This window comes from Acipenser ruthenus, chromosome 14 (assembly GCF_902713425.1).
Source record: "Acipenser ruthenus chromosome 14, fAciRut3.2 maternal haplotype, whole genome shotgun sequence".
NCBI classification, from domain to species: Eukaryota; Metazoa; Chordata; class Actinopteri; order Acipenseriformes; family Acipenseridae; genus Acipenser; species Acipenser ruthenus.
This window is the reverse complement of record NC_081202.1, coordinates 4,490,459-4,510,310: the sequence shown is the minus strand read 5'-3', so window position 1 is coordinate 4,510,310 and position 19,852 is coordinate 4,490,459. Positions and strand designations below refer to the sequence as shown.

General features: G+C 36.9%; 1 protein-coding gene and 1 long non-coding RNA gene across 2 annotated transcripts; one reads left to right on the top strand and one right to left on the bottom strand.

The window, feature by feature from the left end:
- Positions 1-1,529: 1,529 nt before the first annotated feature.
- On the bottom strand, positions 1,530-11,269 carry LOC117420008 (ras-related protein Rab-21). The gene is made up of 7 exons (XM_034033495.3): positions 10,937-11,269; positions 4,884-4,943; positions 4,117-4,224; positions 3,463-3,526; positions 3,126-3,180; positions 2,848-2,936; positions 1,530-2,268 (listed from the first exon to the last, which is right to left on the bottom strand). Exons 1-7 carry the CDS (start codon positions 11,078-11,080, stop codon positions 2,123-2,125), a joined length of 666 nt encoding a protein of 221 aa, XP_033889386.2. The 5' UTR covers positions 11,081-11,269; the 3' UTR covers positions 1,530-2,122.
- Positions 11,270-11,431: 162 nt separating this feature from the next.
- On the top strand, positions 11,432-17,795 carry LOC117420009 (uncharacterized). Its single transcript, XR_004547327.3, has 4 exons — positions 11,432-11,555; positions 11,972-12,016; positions 16,657-16,720; positions 17,086-17,795. It is a non-coding gene; the product is annotated as an uncharacterized LOC117420009 (long non-coding RNA).
- Positions 17,796-19,852: the final 2,057 nt, after the last annotated feature.

The following is a 19,852-nucleotide window of genomic DNA, read 5'->3' as shown; positions in this document are numbered from 1 at the left end:
TTCATTTTGACTTTATGAAGCGAAATGTGTTAATTGGTCATAGCTCTACATAGTAAAATGTTTCATACTCCAAACAAGTATCTGTTTCTCTCTGTGCCTATATGTAGTTCAGAAAAATATATATTCATGGTTAAAACAAAACATAAGCAAAGAATCCTTGATCATCATATATTAAATTATCTAGAGATTTATAATGAAGGCAAAAATAATGAAACCGCCTTTTTAACAATATACATTGGAAAGAACTGACATTACTCTGTGCATTTCAGAAGTTTTGTCATATGATTACTCCTGGGTGATCATACATCCTGTTCATGGTTTGTTGGAAATGCTGGGCTTTATATTTAGGGTTTCCAAGGAGAACACAGCCCAGTTTCAAAATTCAACATTTTCATATGCAAAACACTACATGTTGCTTTAATCTTCAACCAGATCTTACACTTTGTGATTCGTTCAAGGAATTAGATTATATACTGGAAATCTAGTACCTTTTCTCCATAGTTAATAATTAGATGGTTAATCAGGGATTTTATCCTAACTGATCGTTTTGATCATGATAAAATAGTATGTTGTTCAGTTGTACTCTGTTTCACATTGCAATTTGGGTTATTACCTGTAGTATCACTATACTTATCTCTGTTGTTATTCTCCACCTTTTCCAGGAACATCACTAGGTGTCAGAAAGGGCCCTAGCAAACATACTGCTGTAAAGAGATCCTACAGCGAACAAGAAAATAATACTGAAACATAGGATAATAAAAGCATATATTTAAGCATAATTAAACACAATTTACTCTTAAAATGTTCCAATCTTGGCCCCCCAATTGTTTTGATATTAAGAAAAAATAAATAAAGTGCATTATCAAAAGTCTATCAACTCTTCGTGTATGCACTATATGCCCATGCACTTTGCAAGACTTTATATATACACACAATTTCCCTGGCACTTAAACAAACCTGATAACTAATGCAACGAGGAGGAAAACACGTGTTTAATTGTTAAATAAGAAATAATCTGTTCTTATCTCTGTTGCCTGATATTTTCATCACACATCTTGAGTTGCAGAACACCCTTCAGCGGATATATGCTCCATTATGTGTGAATAAACAAAGTATACCCCTAGGGCAGAGAACACGGGATACAGCAAAGGGAAAGAAATTGGGTTCTAGTAAACACTGCAGTGTGCTGTAATGCTTTAGCCAATATGATATTATGAATGTTTCTAGATTGTAATTTTTTTTTTAAAACTCAAAACAGCAATGTTTATAATAATGACAATGTGTTTTATTACAAAACACATGAGGTTTCAAAGAATGTAATTAAAATAAACAAAAAAGATTACAATTCCAAAATGTGTGCTTTCACCAACAATTGTTATTTTCATTTTACAATCATTAACAAGACTAAATGTACACACTTCTACACCTGCAACTCTTTTCCCAAAGTTTGTAAAAGCAGATAAAATATTTAGATATGTATTGTACAATGTTTTTTTTATTATATATATATATATATATATATATATATATATATATCTATATAGATATACACACACACACACACACACACACACACCAAGTCAGCAAACCGTGAAATATAGTATAACAAAGCATTAATAGTGATGAGCCAGTGCAAAATAAAAACACACTATGTTGGATATCTGCCAAATTAAAATAAGAAAAACATAAATCAGGATAATTGTTTGAAACTTTAGAAGTGACAATTCACCACAACAATAAAAGGGTTTGAACATATACATTTCCAAAGAACATGTACATAAGTTATTAAATAATAAAGATCTGATTTAAAAGAAAAAACATAATAGAAGCTCTTCAATTTCTACATGCGCATTACCTGTGTCATTAAAGAATAAAAATGATGAGGAGGGGATGGCACGGGGAGAAGGCCATCTTTAATTGCTGCTGTTAACAGAAGAGTAACTGCATATTCATTGGTCACACTCCACTAGTTTAGCACTTTCACAAGTCTCTTAAGTGTTAGAAACGGGATTACATGAAAATACTGTTAATTGTATTCCGTTGGGTGAATGAACATGTGACCTTGAACAGGGCAGTCTTCATGTAAATGGGGGGGGTTGGGGCAAAGATTCAGTTTTGAAGGTTAGCCGGATGAACAGCACCCTCCACCCGCAGTGGCAGCATTTTGGGGTTCATCGTCCACGATCTGTACCCCTCGTCGTGCTGTTCCTGATTGGCTGGAGCCGTTACCTTTTGCTCGCTCGTCTGCCTGTGCAGTTTCAATCATTCCTGTTGATTAAAAAAAAAAAAAAAAAAAAAAATAGGGGAAAATTAAATATATGCAATGGATTTCCCCTTGCTTTCTTTTCAGTATGCCTCTCCAACAACCATGTACAGACATTTTATAGGAGCCTCCAAAACACTAGAGAAAGTAACATCCAGACACCCAATAGTTTATATTTAGGCCCAGTAGATCCTCCATTTCCTAATTTCAATATTCTTTTACTAGTTGGATAATAGGTAACATGTGTTACTGAAGCTGAATAAATCATAACATTAAATTTACAATATGAAATTATAACACACATCATTCAGTGGAAACTAATGCACAAAAATAAACACTGGAGTTAGGATGGCTTTCAAGGACAAAGGCCAATGATAAAGTTAACATGACTATGATATCAACCACATCAGCAAGAGTCTGATTTCAGCTTTCCTATTAAGAAAAACACATCAGTTATGGTTTGTCAAAATTCTAGAAGTACACCTATAAATAAAAATCATCTACTGTCTGTTGATCTGCGCTACAACTACTAGACCAGTCCCCCTCACTAAACACGCTCAGAAACACTCAAGGCATTAACTTACTTTTACAAAGGTCAAGAAAAAGTTCTTCAATTCCTTTGTTCAGTTTGGCTGAAGTATGATAGTGTTTTGCCCCAACTGATTCTGCATATCTGAATGGGAGTGAGAGGGGGGGGTGTAATCAATTATTTAAAAACAGTATCAAAAAATCTATTTAATAAAAAAAAAAAAAAAAAAAAAAAACACCACATCCACACCACACACAACGAATATCTGACGTTCGCGTCAAAGTGAGGAGCATTCCGAAAAGTTTAAATGATGCATGTTTAAAATCCACCTACCCTTCTGCTTCTTGTACTGATACGTGTCTCTCTTTCTCCAGGTCTACTTTGTTACCTACAAAATAGAAAATAAAACAGTATAATGGCTTTCAACCAACCTCATATTCAGTAAGATTAAAACTGTATTACGATGAGTTTCAAAGTTGAACTGTCTCATAAAACTCTTACTTCCACATAGAAGTACACAAGAGGTTTACACATCCCAGGAGCTCTCATGTTTTATTGATCTTTTGTTCATATGTCCCTTATACCTTAAAGGGTTAAATCCACAAATGTAAAAAAAAATCCAAAATAAATGGTACTAGGAAGCATAAGGAAATGTCATTTTAAAACTTACCTACTATACATAAACATATTTCATTCCCCAACATTTTTCTTAATTCTTTAACCCAGTTTTTCACCTACAAGACAAACATGAAATACATTAGCAATCCATATTTCTTTTAGGTTAGGCAATTTATTAGACTTTGCTTTAACAGAACAAAAAAAAAAAAAAAGACGCATAGACTTTCTGTTGGACAGAGAATTACTTCGGCTACCAGCAATAGAACTGCAATTTGAGCAATGCAATCTGTCATTAAATATTTTTCATTGCGACACCTTGCTCTTGCTTTTAAGAAAACTCTGAAGTGAAAAAGCAAGTCACTTTCCAAACCATTTAGTAACCTTTTAGCTTTATTAACAGAACAGCCCATTATGCTATTATACAACTGTAGGATAGATTCCATGTATGTACTGTAACACTGCGTCTCAATATGGCCAACGAAATAAGTCACAAAAACAGGTCTGTTGGTTAAAAAAGTGGTTCTTAACACACCGATTTGTATTTTAGACCTTATTTGAGCAGAATTAAGACAAAGACACTAAACTTATTATCTGCATGGTTAAAACCAGGGACTGGAACCAAGAAACACTGGCTTTAAGCACTTGTTATATTATCTAGGTTTTGCAAAAATTGTATAAAAGGTGTTACTATCGAGGCTAGCCGTACCTTCTGAAAAGAGTCCTCATCTGTGATGTCATACACTAATATGGCTCCGTTGGAGTCTCTGTAATATATTGGGCCCAGGGCGTGGAACCTTTCTTGGCCTGCTGTATCCTGTATCGATAAACAGAAAATAAACACTGTAGGTTACCAGCATCTAAGTGGAGTGGCATGATCTTCCTGCAAGTACAAAGTTTGTCCCCATTTTTCTGAATGGGGAAACACAACAATTTAACACTGCAAAACTAGCAGAAAAAAACTCTGCTGTGGGTTCAAAAAGCATTTCTTTAATAAAAAAAATATATAAAAAATGGTTCCATTAAGAAATCTTTATATATTTCATCATGAGTTATTCATAAAAAAAGAAAATTACAGTACAAAATGTAAATAAGCAGAATCATCACAAGCCATTTTTCAACACTGGAAATAGGTCATAGATGCGCAGTACCAGCAAAGCAGGAAAAGTGGTGTGGTGCAATAGGCACCATCTTCCATATTACTGGAGGTCATTAATGATTAACACAACAGACACCAGCAGCAACACGCAAACCTCACGGCCCAGGGCAGGGTGACGAACAGCCGTGGAGACGGCAGTCAGTTCATTGAAATAGACACCAACATGCTCAGGCCAAAAGAAAATAAGAACGCTCCCACTCATTGATAATATACAGTACAAAAAACATACCCATCTCGCAAGGTTAACTCTTTGATTACAGTACAAAAAACACACATCTCGCAAGGTTAACTCTTTGATTACAGTACAAAAAACATACCCATATCGCAAGGTTAACTCTTTTCCCTCCGATGTTCAATTTCTTTGTTAAGAAGGATGCCTGAAAAAAAAAAAAAAAAAAAAACACACATTAGACAATCCTTCTTCTGCATGATTTCAGTTATTCTTGCATTATATTGCATGGGGAGCTCCAAAAAACAAAATTAGTTACCAAAACGCAATTGAGGCTTTAAGCCAGGTGGACAAAGCTGGCCCTTCCACTGCTGGTCTTTGTTCGAGCCCTGTTCTAAACTGTTTAATTGAACCAATTAAACCTCCATCCACACCCTGAAGCATGTTAGTGATATGACTTTACCTGTTCAATTGGAATGAAATGGCTCTCCAGGACCGTGATTGGACACTCCTGCTTTAAACACTAGTGAAGTGCTCGCATGGCAGTTTTCCAGAGCGGTCATGTTTGGGTTAATTAATGTTAGCCAAAACAGTATCTTTAACTTTCTTAAATGTCATACGGGAGTTGTTTTTTTGTACAGTAGCTTGGCCTTTTTAAAATATTTATAAAGAGAATCCCTTCATTTCATCATTGCTGATTTTGCATGCGGAAGGCTTTGAATAGATAACTTCTTAAAGAAATTATCGTGCAGATCAAAACACAGTGATTGAAACCATACAGGAACTCTTTTAATCTTGAAAAAGTCTCCTATTTTGCATACTGTATGTTCCAGTATTCCCTCTGACATACCCAAGCATGCTCTGCAACATATAAAAACACAATCCATAACTTGCTCCCTTCTCCTCTTCCTTTAGACCGGGAAGAAAGTGTGCGTGACCCACAAAGACAGAGAAGCTCAAATACAGAGTTTGTTGTATAAATGTTAATCAGACTAATAAAACATGTTTTCATCTCCTTTATTAATACTGCATGAAAGTGCAATAGATCAAGTCATTACCCAAAGCACATCATAAGACCGGGGTCTTAGCATGCCAAACACTATCACATGTGATTTTCAATGTTTTTGAATTACAGTTCCAGCCTTTGGGAGAGCACTATCGTAACTGTAACCAATATGATGCACAGGGTAATGAGATTCTGTGCCTGGTCCTGTCTTATTTCATTTATTAAACAAACAAGGGGTTCTTAAAGTGGGGGTAATGAAATGACCACATGACAAACAGAATACATAACGACTAGAGGGTAGTGCAGCAGGATTTTTATAGAAAGTAGCGCATCTTCAAAATGTAGAACACTACATTTTACAACACACAGCTACAATAGATGTCAGTATTTCTATCAATTAGTAGGACTCATTTTCAAAAGCCACTAATAAATAAATAAATAAATAAAATAAAATAAAATAAGAACTGCTAAACTATAAACATTTTTTGCGTTACAATATGTACAATTAAAATGCACAGTTAAGAAAATGTGACAAACAAATTTTTTTTTGAGCTTTCAGGTACTTCAATTTGCTCTTGAGATTCATTTCTGATTCCACACCATGAAGTCACATTGCTGAATTGTTGTCCAGTGTTTTAGCACAATAAGTGTGTTTGACCTTGGTTTCTCACACACAACTGCCAGAAAAAAAAGAGCTTACCACTGCTGAAATTCATCCTTACGGTAGCTGTGTGTAAAGCTTGCAATGCCTAGGAAGGAACAAGCACTTCCGACAGTGCAGCTTCTATGAAAAAGTTAAAGCAACGACTTTAAACTGAAACCCAAGACGATCACTTTATGCTCATTACAATTTCCTCAAATAAAAAATAAAAGCTAGCTAGCCCTGTACATCATAAAAGGACTAATTTGAATTTAACACACTTACTGGATGCCAAGACCAAGTTTAATGGTCTGTATCATACGTACGCTGTGCCCCTGATGCAAGATCTGCTGTTAACTTAACACACAGACATTTAACCATTCTGGAAGTGTTATGGACTCCAGTTCACTTTGATGTTCACTTAAAAAGGATAAGAATACAGTATAGAGCAGGGGTCTCCAATGTAAAAACTACACAGATATAAAAATAAACTACTACTTGCTTTGTGCGTTCATTTCAACAAACACACGAAGCACCGTCAATAACAATCACGGATGAAAATAAAATAAAGAAATCCTTTTGAAATATATTTTTAAGTGAAATGTGCAGCTGTGCGATGGAGCACAAGGGAGAGGGCAGGGAGGTACACTTCCTTAAAAGATAAGACTTCAAAACCACAATAGGATACTGTGATAACATGGGTAGGAGTCAAAATAAACTATGCTTGTTCCAAAACAAAACAGTGTATCTGACAATTATTCCCATTTCAATAATATACTTAATTGAAGGTAGTTCTGAAACCAAGCACTGTGTGCAGGGCTTGTGTGAGTTTCAAGCCATGTGGCCTGTATGGTGTTTTTTTTTTGTTTGTTTGTTGGTTTTGGTGCCGTGTTAAAGTTTATCTGCAGATCTCAATAAAAGTAATCACTACTGCCAGTCAGGTTAGCTATTTCCTATAACATGCAGAAAAAGTAACTTTCAGTACACAGGAGACACATCACCCAACATGTGGTTAAAGTACTGTGCAGCAAATGACTGTTTTCTGTCTAGCAAGTACTGTCCTGTCTGCTTATTGTATCTGAAACAAAAACACATTGGACAGGTGAAAAAACACCAGGTTATGAAAAGTGCTCAGCCATTTAAAGTGGAGATATCAAAAACACAAGCCAAGTTTCAAGAAACCATTGGGGCAACCTTGTCTAGCACTAAGCAAATCGGCACAACTGTAAAAGTGGTCAAGGTTGCCCCAATTGTTTCTACTAACTTGGCTTGTGTTTTTGATGCAAGTTCAATCTGCTTTTATTGTGCCTGAAAAACACAAGTCAAGGAGAAGGACATTTTTATCTGGATTATGGAACATTTTGTTATGTCACATCAGGCAATTTAGCAAAAAAATAAAAACCATCTTAATATGATGTGCGTTCTCATTTGTGAAGAGGACATGTGATATTCTGAACTTGAACTGGACTGGTTTCCTCTTTATTTTCACCTCCCGCCTCTGTGACGTTGCTTCAGCCACATTATTACGTGATCCAAAGACGTTTATTTGCATTCTGTATGTTCTAATCCAAACAAAAGGAGTACTGTCAAAAACAAAAAGGAGAAAATGCCCACTGTGTGCTCTGAGAAACACCAGCTGTGAGTACAGCCAACCTGACATTCCTACTTTTTTCCAAATCATTTGTATGCTGTTGCTGTATTTTATTTTTAAAACTAAGCATACTGTCTCCTTTATTGTATGTAGGCTATCCCTGCAATATATCTGTCAACATAATCACAATGATATTTAGGCTAGTATTCACACATTATGCTGTACCCAAGGTCACTAAATAAAATAGCTTTGATAAAACCAGAGACCTCTTCACCAGTCTTTTGCAGTGTAGTCAGTCATACTGTAGCTTCGGTCCTGTGTATTCATCATGAACATTTACAAACTATTAAACCAATAAAACTAGACCGAGATACATCATTCACAAGCTATTTACTAAATGACTTGTGTTTAATGTTACTGTATTGCTCACTTCTTGCAGGGGATGGGGAGAGGGTAGTAAGAATGTAAAAAGAAAGGAATACTAGCAAGCAATATTTATATTGAACTTTAACCTTAAATATTTTGGTTTTCCCCAGTGCAAAGCAATGTTATTATTATTATTTTTTTATGGAAGTGCACGCATTCTTCATCTCCTTCATTGTCCTTCTAGAATAATTAATGTTCAGCCAGGAGATGAATATTACACAAGTGTGCTTTCAACAAAAAAGCAACTTCACTTCCTTCCTTTAAGGTTTCGAATTACAGCCAAGCTGAGGCATCCTCCCAAAAACGAAAGGAAAATAAGAAACCTGTCAGCATGAGCAGAATCTTGTGAGGCTGCAGAGGAAGATTACTGGGCTATTTCCAAACTGCACCCACGTTATCCAATTAATGTGGAACTCAAAAGAAGAAAGTTTCATTATTGCTGTGGAAATCCTTTAGTGCGGTTTTCTGCCATTCAGTTTAATGTTAAAAAGACGAGTTACTGGTCAGGGCTTTAGGCAGCACTGTACTGTATATTGTATAGGCTAGTATTTGGTTAGATATATACTGTACTTAGCCACAAATGTTCTTATAAAGTATGTCTTCTTTGCAACAACAATGTACGTTACAAAATTATACACTTCACTAGCTTAGTCTAATGTATATTACATGGGAAATGGCTTCCTCATAATGAACAACTGTTGGCTGTAATCAAGTCAGACTTTTGATGCTACTTTAATAAAATTATCTATAGGCAAAAAATAGTAAAGGCTAATAAATGTTCCGTACCATATTTCTACTGTAACCTGCAGTTTGATCCATTTTGGGGTAAGAAGCTTATTAACCTTAAATCTGTAACCGCTGCAGGACTACTCTTTCCTCATGGGAGCAAAAATCAATGAATACATTGGTAGATGTTAAAATACTATCCATCTGGTGCACACTTACCTACAGTATATTTAAAAAAATAGGCCTAAATAAAATCAAATGCTCCTAAATCTTATCTAAAGCATCTTAGATACTTTATTTAAATCTAGATTTTTCCATAATGTTATTTCTTATGTCATGCTTATTACTGTAACTATTCCAGCAAAGATTACTCCTACAAGCTGATTGTGGGCAAGCATATTAGTGTTGCATAGGCTTCAGGGCACTGTGAAGCACCCATGGGTGAAGCACCCTGCTATGCTTTCCCAACTCACTGCCCTATATTTCAGCCCCGATGACTCTCTTTAGATGCATTTTCTGCAGGGGTAGTTGTAAGCCTGGAAAATAATGATCTAAGATGAAGCAACAGAGAATCAGATTCAGAACCATACATAATAGGACATTACAAAGATTAAATGTTAGGACAAGGTAGGCGATATAAATCCAGAGTTTAGGGGGCCATTTCTGGCACTCATTCTCATTAAGCAAGTGGGCTACAGCAGCAGTCACTGTAGGATCCCCATCACAATCATGCAGAACACAGAATACAGGGCACACAGCCCCTACATTACAATTACAGGCTGTACAAAAATAGGCTTTGCCTCCACAAGGAAACAAGCCATGTGATTACGGTTGTTGATTCCAAAGCAGGTGGTTGTGCAATCAATGAAAGTGTTAAGAAATAACTGTGAGTTTACCAATTTGTCTTAAAAACTACACTTTCACATCACTTAACCAGCACATGATGCAAATAAGGGAAATTCCTGAAATAAAGGTTACATTTAAACAGGACACATGTTTAAGCCAAAGCCTGAGTGCAGGCAATAAGAGATCTTAAGTAAATAAATAAAAATAAATAAATAAAATAATAATACAAATTTAAATAAATAAATAAAATAATAAAAACAAACAGTGGCATTATGCTATTAGTAAAGGGCATAACCGAACATGTCATACCGTTTCCTTTGTGATGTAAGTGTACCACAAATACTAAACGAGGGCCTAACATATTAAATTACTGCGCCCTTGAGTTTTTCTAAATTTGTGTAATATAAATTATACTCCAAGTAAGAAGTCACTCTGACTTTTTTTTGGCAACAAAATGGTTAATGATGTACTGGTAAGATGTTTAACCCATGGAGAGACACACACACATAAAATATTATAATATGGGTAAGGCCCTTAATCGATCAACTACTTATTTTACTCTCCATAACTCACCTGTAAACGACACTTGAAAATATCCACGATACTAAATAACGCTCTACATTGGTTTGGTTACTGGCACCGTTATTTATCACATGCATTTTTATACTTGAGTACAATCTAGTGTAGGGAAACAAAACGCGTGATTCTAGTGCAATGTGGGAGTGTGGCTTCCAGTACACACCCTTGATCAATCCGAACAGACGTACTCTCCTGCTTGTTTTCAGCTATTACAGTCCGATTCGTCACCTGATCAATCCAGGTGTATTTCGAGGCCCAGCCTGGGCGGTTTCAATGTCAATTTGAGGCAGCAGGCTGCCGCTGTTGCTAGATTTATATACATATAAACAACGCAGTGAGTTAACCCCTTCCAGTCCGACAGTGAACATACGCAAAAGCCATACAAACCTGCAGCGTTGTGATGTGTTTGTCGTTGAATTTGTTCTCGCAGTACCGCAGCACCAACGATGTCTTCCCCACACAGCCTTCTCCTAACAAAACCACCTTAAAAGAATAGGTTTTATTACCGCCCCCTGTTCCACCAGCCGCCATCGTGAAGTCCTTGCTTTTTTTTAAAAAAAAAAAAGGTAATTCAGCAGAATTCCAATTGGCGTGTCACATCCGACATCTAAATCTAATAGCTGGAAACAGAGAGGCGATCCAATCCCAACGTGAAACGCGGCCGATATCAATAAGCTAGGCACAATCAGACACACACACCCTCCCTCTGTCTCTCTCCTGTCTAATGGCGTCTCTTTCCTCTTACGTCACACTGAGGATCACATGATGAAGCGGGCCGAGGCAGACGAAAAAAAAGTGCAAGCTCAAATTGGAGAACGCAGTGTAGTCGTGAGTGGGACTCGGGAGTAAAGAAAGAAAGAAAGAAACAAACAAATGCATTATGAATGAGCAGTCCGACGTTGATATCCGGAGATCAAAGAGAAAGAGGTTGCGAATGAGCAATATTTTAATAGCAAGCCACGGTATAAAACTGCATTCAAAGATACAAGAACGGTATAGATTTCATGTATGTGATATGAAATATTTTAGTCCAAATTCTAAATTGTAGCAAGATACAGTAATAGCTGACATTAAAAAATAAAGTTTGGTAGCATATTACACATTTTGTTAAATTTAGAATACATATTTGTCAAGTGGAACCTGAAGATCAAAAATGGATGCATACATACTACTGATTCACTTACTTTGCTGTAAGTCACATGGTCGGATTGCAGCTTGACCATTGGACATATATTGACAGATAGCACAGGAAGTGATTAGTACCAGGAAAGAACAGCATTATTATAATTTAATACAGCTGTATTTCAAATGTCTGCATATTCTGAATTAAATTATAAAAAAGGAAGCAAAGAAGCAAAAGATAAAACAGTATAAGGAGTAAGAAATGTGATTTTAAAATCTTTCTTCTCACTCCTTTAATAGGTACCAGTTGTGAGAGTTTGGCGCTATGCTGCCTGCTGTAAGTGTGTAAGTATAACATATGTAGCAGGCATCTTGCCTGCACTGCAGTTAACGTACATATTAATAGCCTGGGTTTGGTTTTCTTCACATAATGGACATAAGAACTTTTGACCCTTCAATGCTCACCCTGCTCCTAGTAGCTTGTTGATCCCAGAAGTCGGGTCTTAAAGAATCCCAATGATTACGTTTCAACAACATGACTAGGTAACCCATTCCATACCCTCACCACTCTCATGACTAGGTAACCCATTCCATACCCTCACCACTCTCATGACTAGGTAACCCATTCCATACCCTCACCACTCTCATGACTAGGTAACCCATTCCATACCCTCACCACTCTCATTACTAGGTATATCATAAAAAGATAAGAGAGGAGTAAATTAAAACATTGCAGTGACATTTGAAGCTTCATGAACTTTAAACCCAGCTGTTATGGGTCTGCATACAACATGTTTTAGCATGTGACACCTGACATGACATGACTTTACAATGTGATCCTAGGGTCACATTCCACCAGTTCTTAAACACATGATCTGTTCATTTAGAGGCGTCTGTGCAATTGCACAAAAAAACACATTTTGAATGTAGCTGATCATTTTTCTTTGGGGGGGGATGGTGGGGGGGGGGGGGACTAAATGGTGTTACAGTTTGGAAATTAATTTTCATGGGAAAATGTTACAGAATACATTATAGTGTATTGTGGTACGTCTAAGTTGGCAATAAAATGCTGGCTGAGAGTACAATAATAATTTGGTCACAAGCAGTATCCAGTTTTCTGTCTCGTCCCTAACTCCATGCATTATTTTTGTTTCTTTTTTTTATGTAGTTATACTCTGAACAGTTGCTGACATTAACAGCCGTGCCTCTTATTCCTGACAATTGCTGATTACAATTCTGCCTGCATTGCTTGTTAATGACAAGAAATCTTAGCTGTTGTGACCAACATGAATTCCTAATCATGAATAACCAACCACTGCTCTTTCAAATGCGTAATATTAAGCCGACTGTGTCGCAGCTCACAATAGAGGTCCTTTTAGTGGTGGTATGAGGCTGCTTGAGAGAATATACTGGTAAATGTCAGCCCTCCTGACCTTGTTTGAAGAAGACAAATTGCAGCAAAGGTTGTAGTAGAGAAGCTGGATGCAGGACCCTGTCTATAGTATTGTAAAGACTAGGCTGAGCCAACATGCACAGCGCCAAACAAATAAGGGGCATTTAGAGATCTGTGTATATTTCCAGTATGCATAATCCATGCCAGGCGTGTATTGGTGTAACTGGTGACCACACACTGCATATTCAGTGAGTTTAAAGGTCACTTCACATGTTTGTTGGGGCCTCTCTCACAATTGGAGTGTACATCCAAGAACCTAGGGTCCCTTGACTTACCGGCCATCAACTGTAATTCTAGTCAAACCTATTGCTGAAAGTTATGTAAACTATCTATTATGTGTGCTGTAAGCATGCTACTACCATCCTCTAGAATCTCTTTTTAGTTTAATCAAATCAGAAATGTCAAAACTTATCCTAAAGCTAATAGGTGCATTGGTAAAATGCCTCATAAAATATTTTTTAGCATAATTGCGTACGGTAAGCCATACATAAATCCTATTTCGGTCTGTGGTATTGAAATGCCTGTCTATGTGTTGGGCACTTGTTAATGAACCATGTCATAATGAAGTCGTCTGACTTTTGTCCTTTTTTAAGCATTTTGCTACCACATAGTGAATATATAAACCCATGCCTGACACAAATCTATTCGTTGCTTTGCCTTGTTTTTAAAATTAAAAAAGTGAGATTGCACTATTAAAGGCAGTGACTCAAATTCTGAATTTCATCTTCACAAAGACCTATACTGGGTATTCAAAAAAGAGATTGCTGTATACGGGAACCTTCTATAATTACATTTTCATCTGTATAGTATTATCTTGCACGCTATTCAGGTTAGTGTCTCATCTTCTTAAACAACTACTATTGTACTTTGCTGTCTATTCTCAGTAACATGCCTTAGTACTGGCTCTGTTCAGATTCTACCAGTATCTTGTATTAACCTGTATATCCTATTTGATTTTTTTAAGGACACTACATGTGGCAGTAAGGATATCATGCAGCTAGCTGGGATGAAAGCTACGGAAATACTAGATTTGGAAAGGCGTGATGAGTGTTCTAGAAACCATTCTAAAATACCACCGCATCACATACACCTCCTATCCTGACAGCTACACTGGGTCTGTGCTGTGTAAATTGTTAATCACATTAGGCATGTCATACCAGAATACACCACATGGGGGCACAAAGCTTACAGACAGGCATGGTGTGAAAAACAAAAGTATGCTGACCTTGAACAATTCATGAGGAAGGAATTTCAGCTTAAAGTAGAACTGTATTGACCAGAACTGCACTGTGCTGCGAGTGATTGAGTACAATGTAAATAAATAAAATGTAAGTAAATAAACCTGTGAGGGCAGAATTCAAAATTATTATTTGACGCACTGCAAAGGAGTGCTTAAAAGCACATTTTGTCCCATAACAACATGCATGCCAATATGTCTGATTTGCAGTGCAACGGTTGCAGATATGAAAGATTGTACCATACAACGTCACTATGATATGCTGCACAAATTATTATTATTATTGTTTTTACCTCCTCACTGTCTCCCGTTCTTTCACCCTGAACACGTGAAACGTGCATCTATATATAATGTTGTGCCGGGATTCAATTACTAATGAAGTATTCACTTGAATCTCGGCACATGCTCACATACTATTGCATACTTTAAATACATGTGAAGTGTTTGTGCATTCCCCGTGCCTAAATACAGCTATATATTTTAAATCACTCGTGTTACACAGACCCATTTATATCCCGTGCCGCAATATCTATGCACTTTGCCACACTCCTACATTAAGCAGGTGGGCTATTCTGATGAATGCTTACCAAGAAATAGGAGTACTACCTACTGTACTTAAGGGGACCCTATATCAGCCTATAAAGAAAATACTGGTGCCAGGAACTGCATGCTGAAACCACAGAGATCTGCAGAGCATGTTTACTCTGCCAGCGCTATTGAAGCGTTACATGCAGGCAGGAAGATTTAAGTGAGAAAGACTTCTGTTTGATAAGGTGCAAATGGAACAGATTAAGATATGTAACTGGAAATATTTTCATGAATGAAGTGTATGTTTGTGTGTGAGTTGTATGTTTTTAAGAATCAAAAATAAATATATGGATTATAGATTGCATGAAAAATCAAAGACATGTTATTAATTTGGCTAAAATAATATTAGGGAAAGAAAGTATACATTACACTATTTAACTCTAGACTATACATTAAATAAGTGAAATTCTGTTAATAACAATTTAAAATTGTTATTGCAGTTTACTGCAGTGGCGTAGCCACGGCTGCACACAGGCCCACCCAAGTCTGCGCCTATGTGAATGCCAAGTTTAAATACATTTATATTTAAAAAAAATAATTAACATCAACTGTGCGCCACGAAGGCAGGTGTTTAAGTTTAGATCAAATAAGCTATTTTTTATATGCCGCAGGCTTTAGCCAATCAAATCAAAGTAGTCACTGGAATGCAATATTTGGGTCAGATCTTCCTCTCACACAACGAATCATGTGCAAGTCAGGTTTGATTGACAGCTTGCGAGGCAGTTGGCGTGGATCTGTTGAAAGTCTGTTGGAAAGTCATTTATTTTAATGTGTATTTTTAAAGTAAGTTAGTAACAGGGGCGTAGCTAGGAATGGAAATTTGAGTAGGCCCCAACTTCGGCTGGACGGGCAAGTACCAAAGGTCTGACGTCACAGGAAATAGTTTACATTACAATCATGATTTAAATCAATTACAACTATGAATACATCAGATATCTATCTCCCCGGGGTTTGAGCACAGCAAAGTAGCCAAGACTGAAAATGTATGGTGCCGAGTGAAGCAAGGCGAACATTTTTTGTAGTTTATAACAGCTGTTGCATGTATACACTACAAATACAAAGCACATATGCATACAACCTACAGAAACAAACACACTGTGCACAAGAATTGAAAAAAAGTTTCATTTGACAAAAAAAGTGCAAACAGAAACTAAAAATCCCCAAACAAAAAAGCTGTATTGCTTTTTTTCTTAGCTGTATTGTACTCTCTTAGCTATATTGTAATAACTTGTTACCTCTGTAAGTCACCCTGCATAAGAGCGTCTGTCAAAAAAAAATTAAAAATCAGACTAAGCTCCTGCTGCCTTCAAACCAAAACTAAAATCTTAGCTGTGTTAAACCGAACTGACAACCAAGCTTTTAAAAGTGGAACCGAACCAGTAAAAAATATTATTGTATCTTTGTAAGAGTAAAAATGGAGCTAGGTTGGGGTCACGCTGACCAAAAAACACCTGTGAAATGAGCTAAGCTTGTCCTTGTCTGAGCTACTGGTGCCAATGTTTATAACCTTGAGCAGAAACGAGAATCTCATTTAATTAACTCAAATGTTCACAGTCAAGTATCTTATTTAGAAAAAAGAAGTAAGCTTGATCTGAAAGTAGTCTTTAAGCTAAACACAGTTATTCTAGAATAATTCAAACAGAATATAAGCATAAATGTTTTATTATAATGTAATTAATTAGTTAACCTTGTCTTTGCTTGAAACAGAGCGGTACCAGGTGTGTGGGTAACTGGAGAAAATAACTCTTGGCAATTGAAGCTACATTTACAGGTCAGCAGTTTTACATCAAAGGTTTCTATGATGATTGATCTTTTTAAGAAGCACCTTCTGGTACATGAAAGGGAGTATATGGTGAACTGTCTATGGCTTCATTAAATCATAGACATTAATGAAGACCTGGTAAAACAAGTGAGGGGGAGCAATGGCATAGGACTATATTTAGATTTAGTAAGAATGCCATACGTCTGGGAAAATGCTTACAGAAGAGTCTTCTATTAAAGAAAGACTATTAGTATTATTATGCAGAGGACAGTTTAATATTTGACTCAAAAATAAAGACACTTAGCAGAAAGATTTATAGTTACCAATAACAATTGTGGTTTATATGACAAGGGGTTGTACTGCTTTCCTTCAAGGCACCCCCCTTCACAACCGACATCCCGGAGGAGCGAACAGGCACCAACCGAGGGACGAACTGCCAGCTCCCTGTACACACCCGAGACGCGAGGTCCTACCCTACTTAAGATAAGTACCAGTGGCCGGTTCGGAAGACCAAATAAGTGTAGGGATGGCCGAGATCAGGGTGTACATAGTGAATGACCAGGGACACAGGGGTGTGGATATTTAGTGCTGTTCATTTTTTCGTTGCAGGATTCTGTGTCCTGCTGGAGAAGAGGGATTGAGCCTGAAGTGAGCCAAATAACGGAATAGGAAGGTTTTGGGTCGGTCAACTTCAGCTTTACCTTTCCTTATTGGCGTTTCTACCGTGACAGTGTTTGACTTGGATTAAGTGCTGGACCCTCCCCTTGTGATTGAGAGGACCTACTAACTGAGATTTCTAGGCCTTTTTGAGGCCCAAGTGAATATATTGGAGTTATCGTCTCATCAAATTGCTACAGATGTTGTTTGGGACTGTGTTGCTGTAAAATATTGTATTGAATTGAATACCTGTATTAGTATTATCTTCCTGAAGTCACAAGTAGTCATTTAGCAATGTTTTATAGTAAGGTTTTAGTGGTTTTACTTGGTGCATATGTTTTGGTGTTTTTAGTGAGAGTGTTTGTATTGGGAAGAGACGGAATATATAGTCACCCTGTAAGGCAGTTGTAGGGGGGATTTTGTGAAATCGTCTTATAGAAAAAATAAATGTATTATTTCCCTTTAATAAAAAGAAAAATAATTTGTACTTGTTTGTGTGGTTTCTGTGCACTCACTGGGAAGGTCCGGGTGGTCAGTGCGAAATCTAAACAACCTCAAAGTGAATGAATACACAGATGCAGGTGGAAATCATTGCTTCAAAGAATTGGCTTTAGGAGCCATACAGCTGCTTAGCCTGCCAATATCCAGTGCACACGTGGAGAGAGCTTTCTCTCAAGTGGCTCGTCTTAAAGACAATACCCAAAATAGAATAGGATTGAAAGTGCTTTCAAACATCATGTTCATACAGTCAGGAGTGATCAGGAATGGATGGACTTCTGCATCTTTTAGTCCTCCCCGGGAACTGCTGGCCAGTTTTGATTCCAGCATGTACAGCAACTAGCTGATACTGCTGGAAAATAAGTGTGACTTTATAGCAACAAAGTGGAATGTATATAGTTCATGCTTGTGCTTTTGGAATGCTGGTTATGCTGTGCTACAAGACTAACGCCTTTTACTGCAGTCGGTAAGTGCAAACTTTTTGTTTTCTTTGTTACTTGTTAGTATTATTGCTGCTATAATACAAATATATTAGGTGGTGTGTATAGGGGTTGTATGCCACCCCCCTCCCCCATCATTCTACTACTTACTCTGTGATTGGGCTACTTTTGGGAGTTTTGGGCGGGATTTTAGCTTTGATAAACTGGCTACCAAATCTGGCAAGACTGGCTGACGGTATTTGGTTGAAGCGTGAAGACTCGCCTGAGAAACAAACGAAACTGGAACCACGACTTGTGCCAACTGCAGTAAGAAAGGTGCCTATAATATTAAACGAAACTGGATCTGCGACTCGTACCAACTGCAATAAGAAAGGTGCCTATAATGTTAAACGAAACTGGATCTGCATTTCGTACCAACTGCGGTAAGAAAGGTGCCTATAATATTAAACGAAACTGGATCTGCGACTCGTACCAACTGCAATAAGAAAGGTGCCTATAATATTAAATGAAACTGGATCTGCGACTCGTACCAACTGCGGTAAGAAAGGTGCCTATAATATTAAACGAAACTGGATCTGCGACTCGTACCAACTGCAATAAGAAAGGTGCCTATAATATTAAATGAAACTGGATCTGCGACTCGTACCAACTGCAGTGAGAAAGGTGCCTATAATAAACGAAACTGGATCTGCGACTCGTACCAACTGCGGTAAGAAAGGTGCCTATAATATTAAACGAAACTGGATCTGCGACTCGTACCAACTGTGGTAGGAAAGGTGCCTATAATATTTGACTAAACTGTTTTATAACATATGGATTTTCTAACATGTATTTCCTTATTTTTTTACACTGTGTCGTGAGCTTGTAAGCTAGTCCATGGTTTTTTACATTTTAACAAGTTAACTGAGATTAAGTATTTTATGTTAAATACAGGATCCAAGTAACATAATTATTTCCAGTAGCCAGTGTCAAACCTCAATGAAAAAAATGTGCTGCTGAGCTGATAAAGAACCCTGTGTAGAAACCCAACTGCTATATGTGGTGTTTGATAAGTGCTTATGAATGTATGCACAGAAAAGGGGCTCATAATAAAAACGCTGCTGACGCAGGAAGAGTTTGGTGTAATGTGGATTGACTATAATGTAGAACTCGTAGGTTCCGTTCATATTTGTGCACAACAGCACTTCACATATTCCATTCAAAATGATATGTTTCATTAAGCCAGTATAAAGGTACATATTTATGAATTTGTCTAGTTTTCTTTCCAATGCAGAGACCAAACTTTCTCCTTTAGTAAACACAAGTAAGGAGAATTTCTGGACAGCTTTCTTATGAATTCCAGCAAATTTCATCTAGTCTGTTGTACGTATTCTTTCTCCAAGTAGCATTATCAAAACTTTATTGCTATAAAATAAGCAAGTTTTTTCTATTCTGTAACATATAATCAGGCCTACTTGAAAAGGGCATGATGTCCTACTTTCAATTTAAAAAAGCTATCTTATTTGAACATGATTGTAAAATATTGTTTTGTATTGTTTTTATGTAT

What these genes read in the sequence shown, in the direction of transcription:
- LOC117420008 (XM_034033495.3), bottom strand. Translation starts at nt 11,080, where the DNA reads ATGGCGGCTGGTGGAACAGGGGGCGGTAATAAAACCTATTCTTTTAAG. An exon ending in AACACATCACAACGCTGCAG is followed by an intron (nt 4,944 to 10,936) that starts GTTTGTATGGCT and finishes TTTTTTTTTCAG; the next exon opens with GCATCCTTCTTAACAAAGAA. An exon ending in AATATGTTTATGTATAGTAG is followed by an intron (nt 3,181 to 3,462) that starts GTAAGTTTTAAA and finishes TCTATTTTGTAG; the next exon opens with GTAACAAAGTAGACCTGGAG.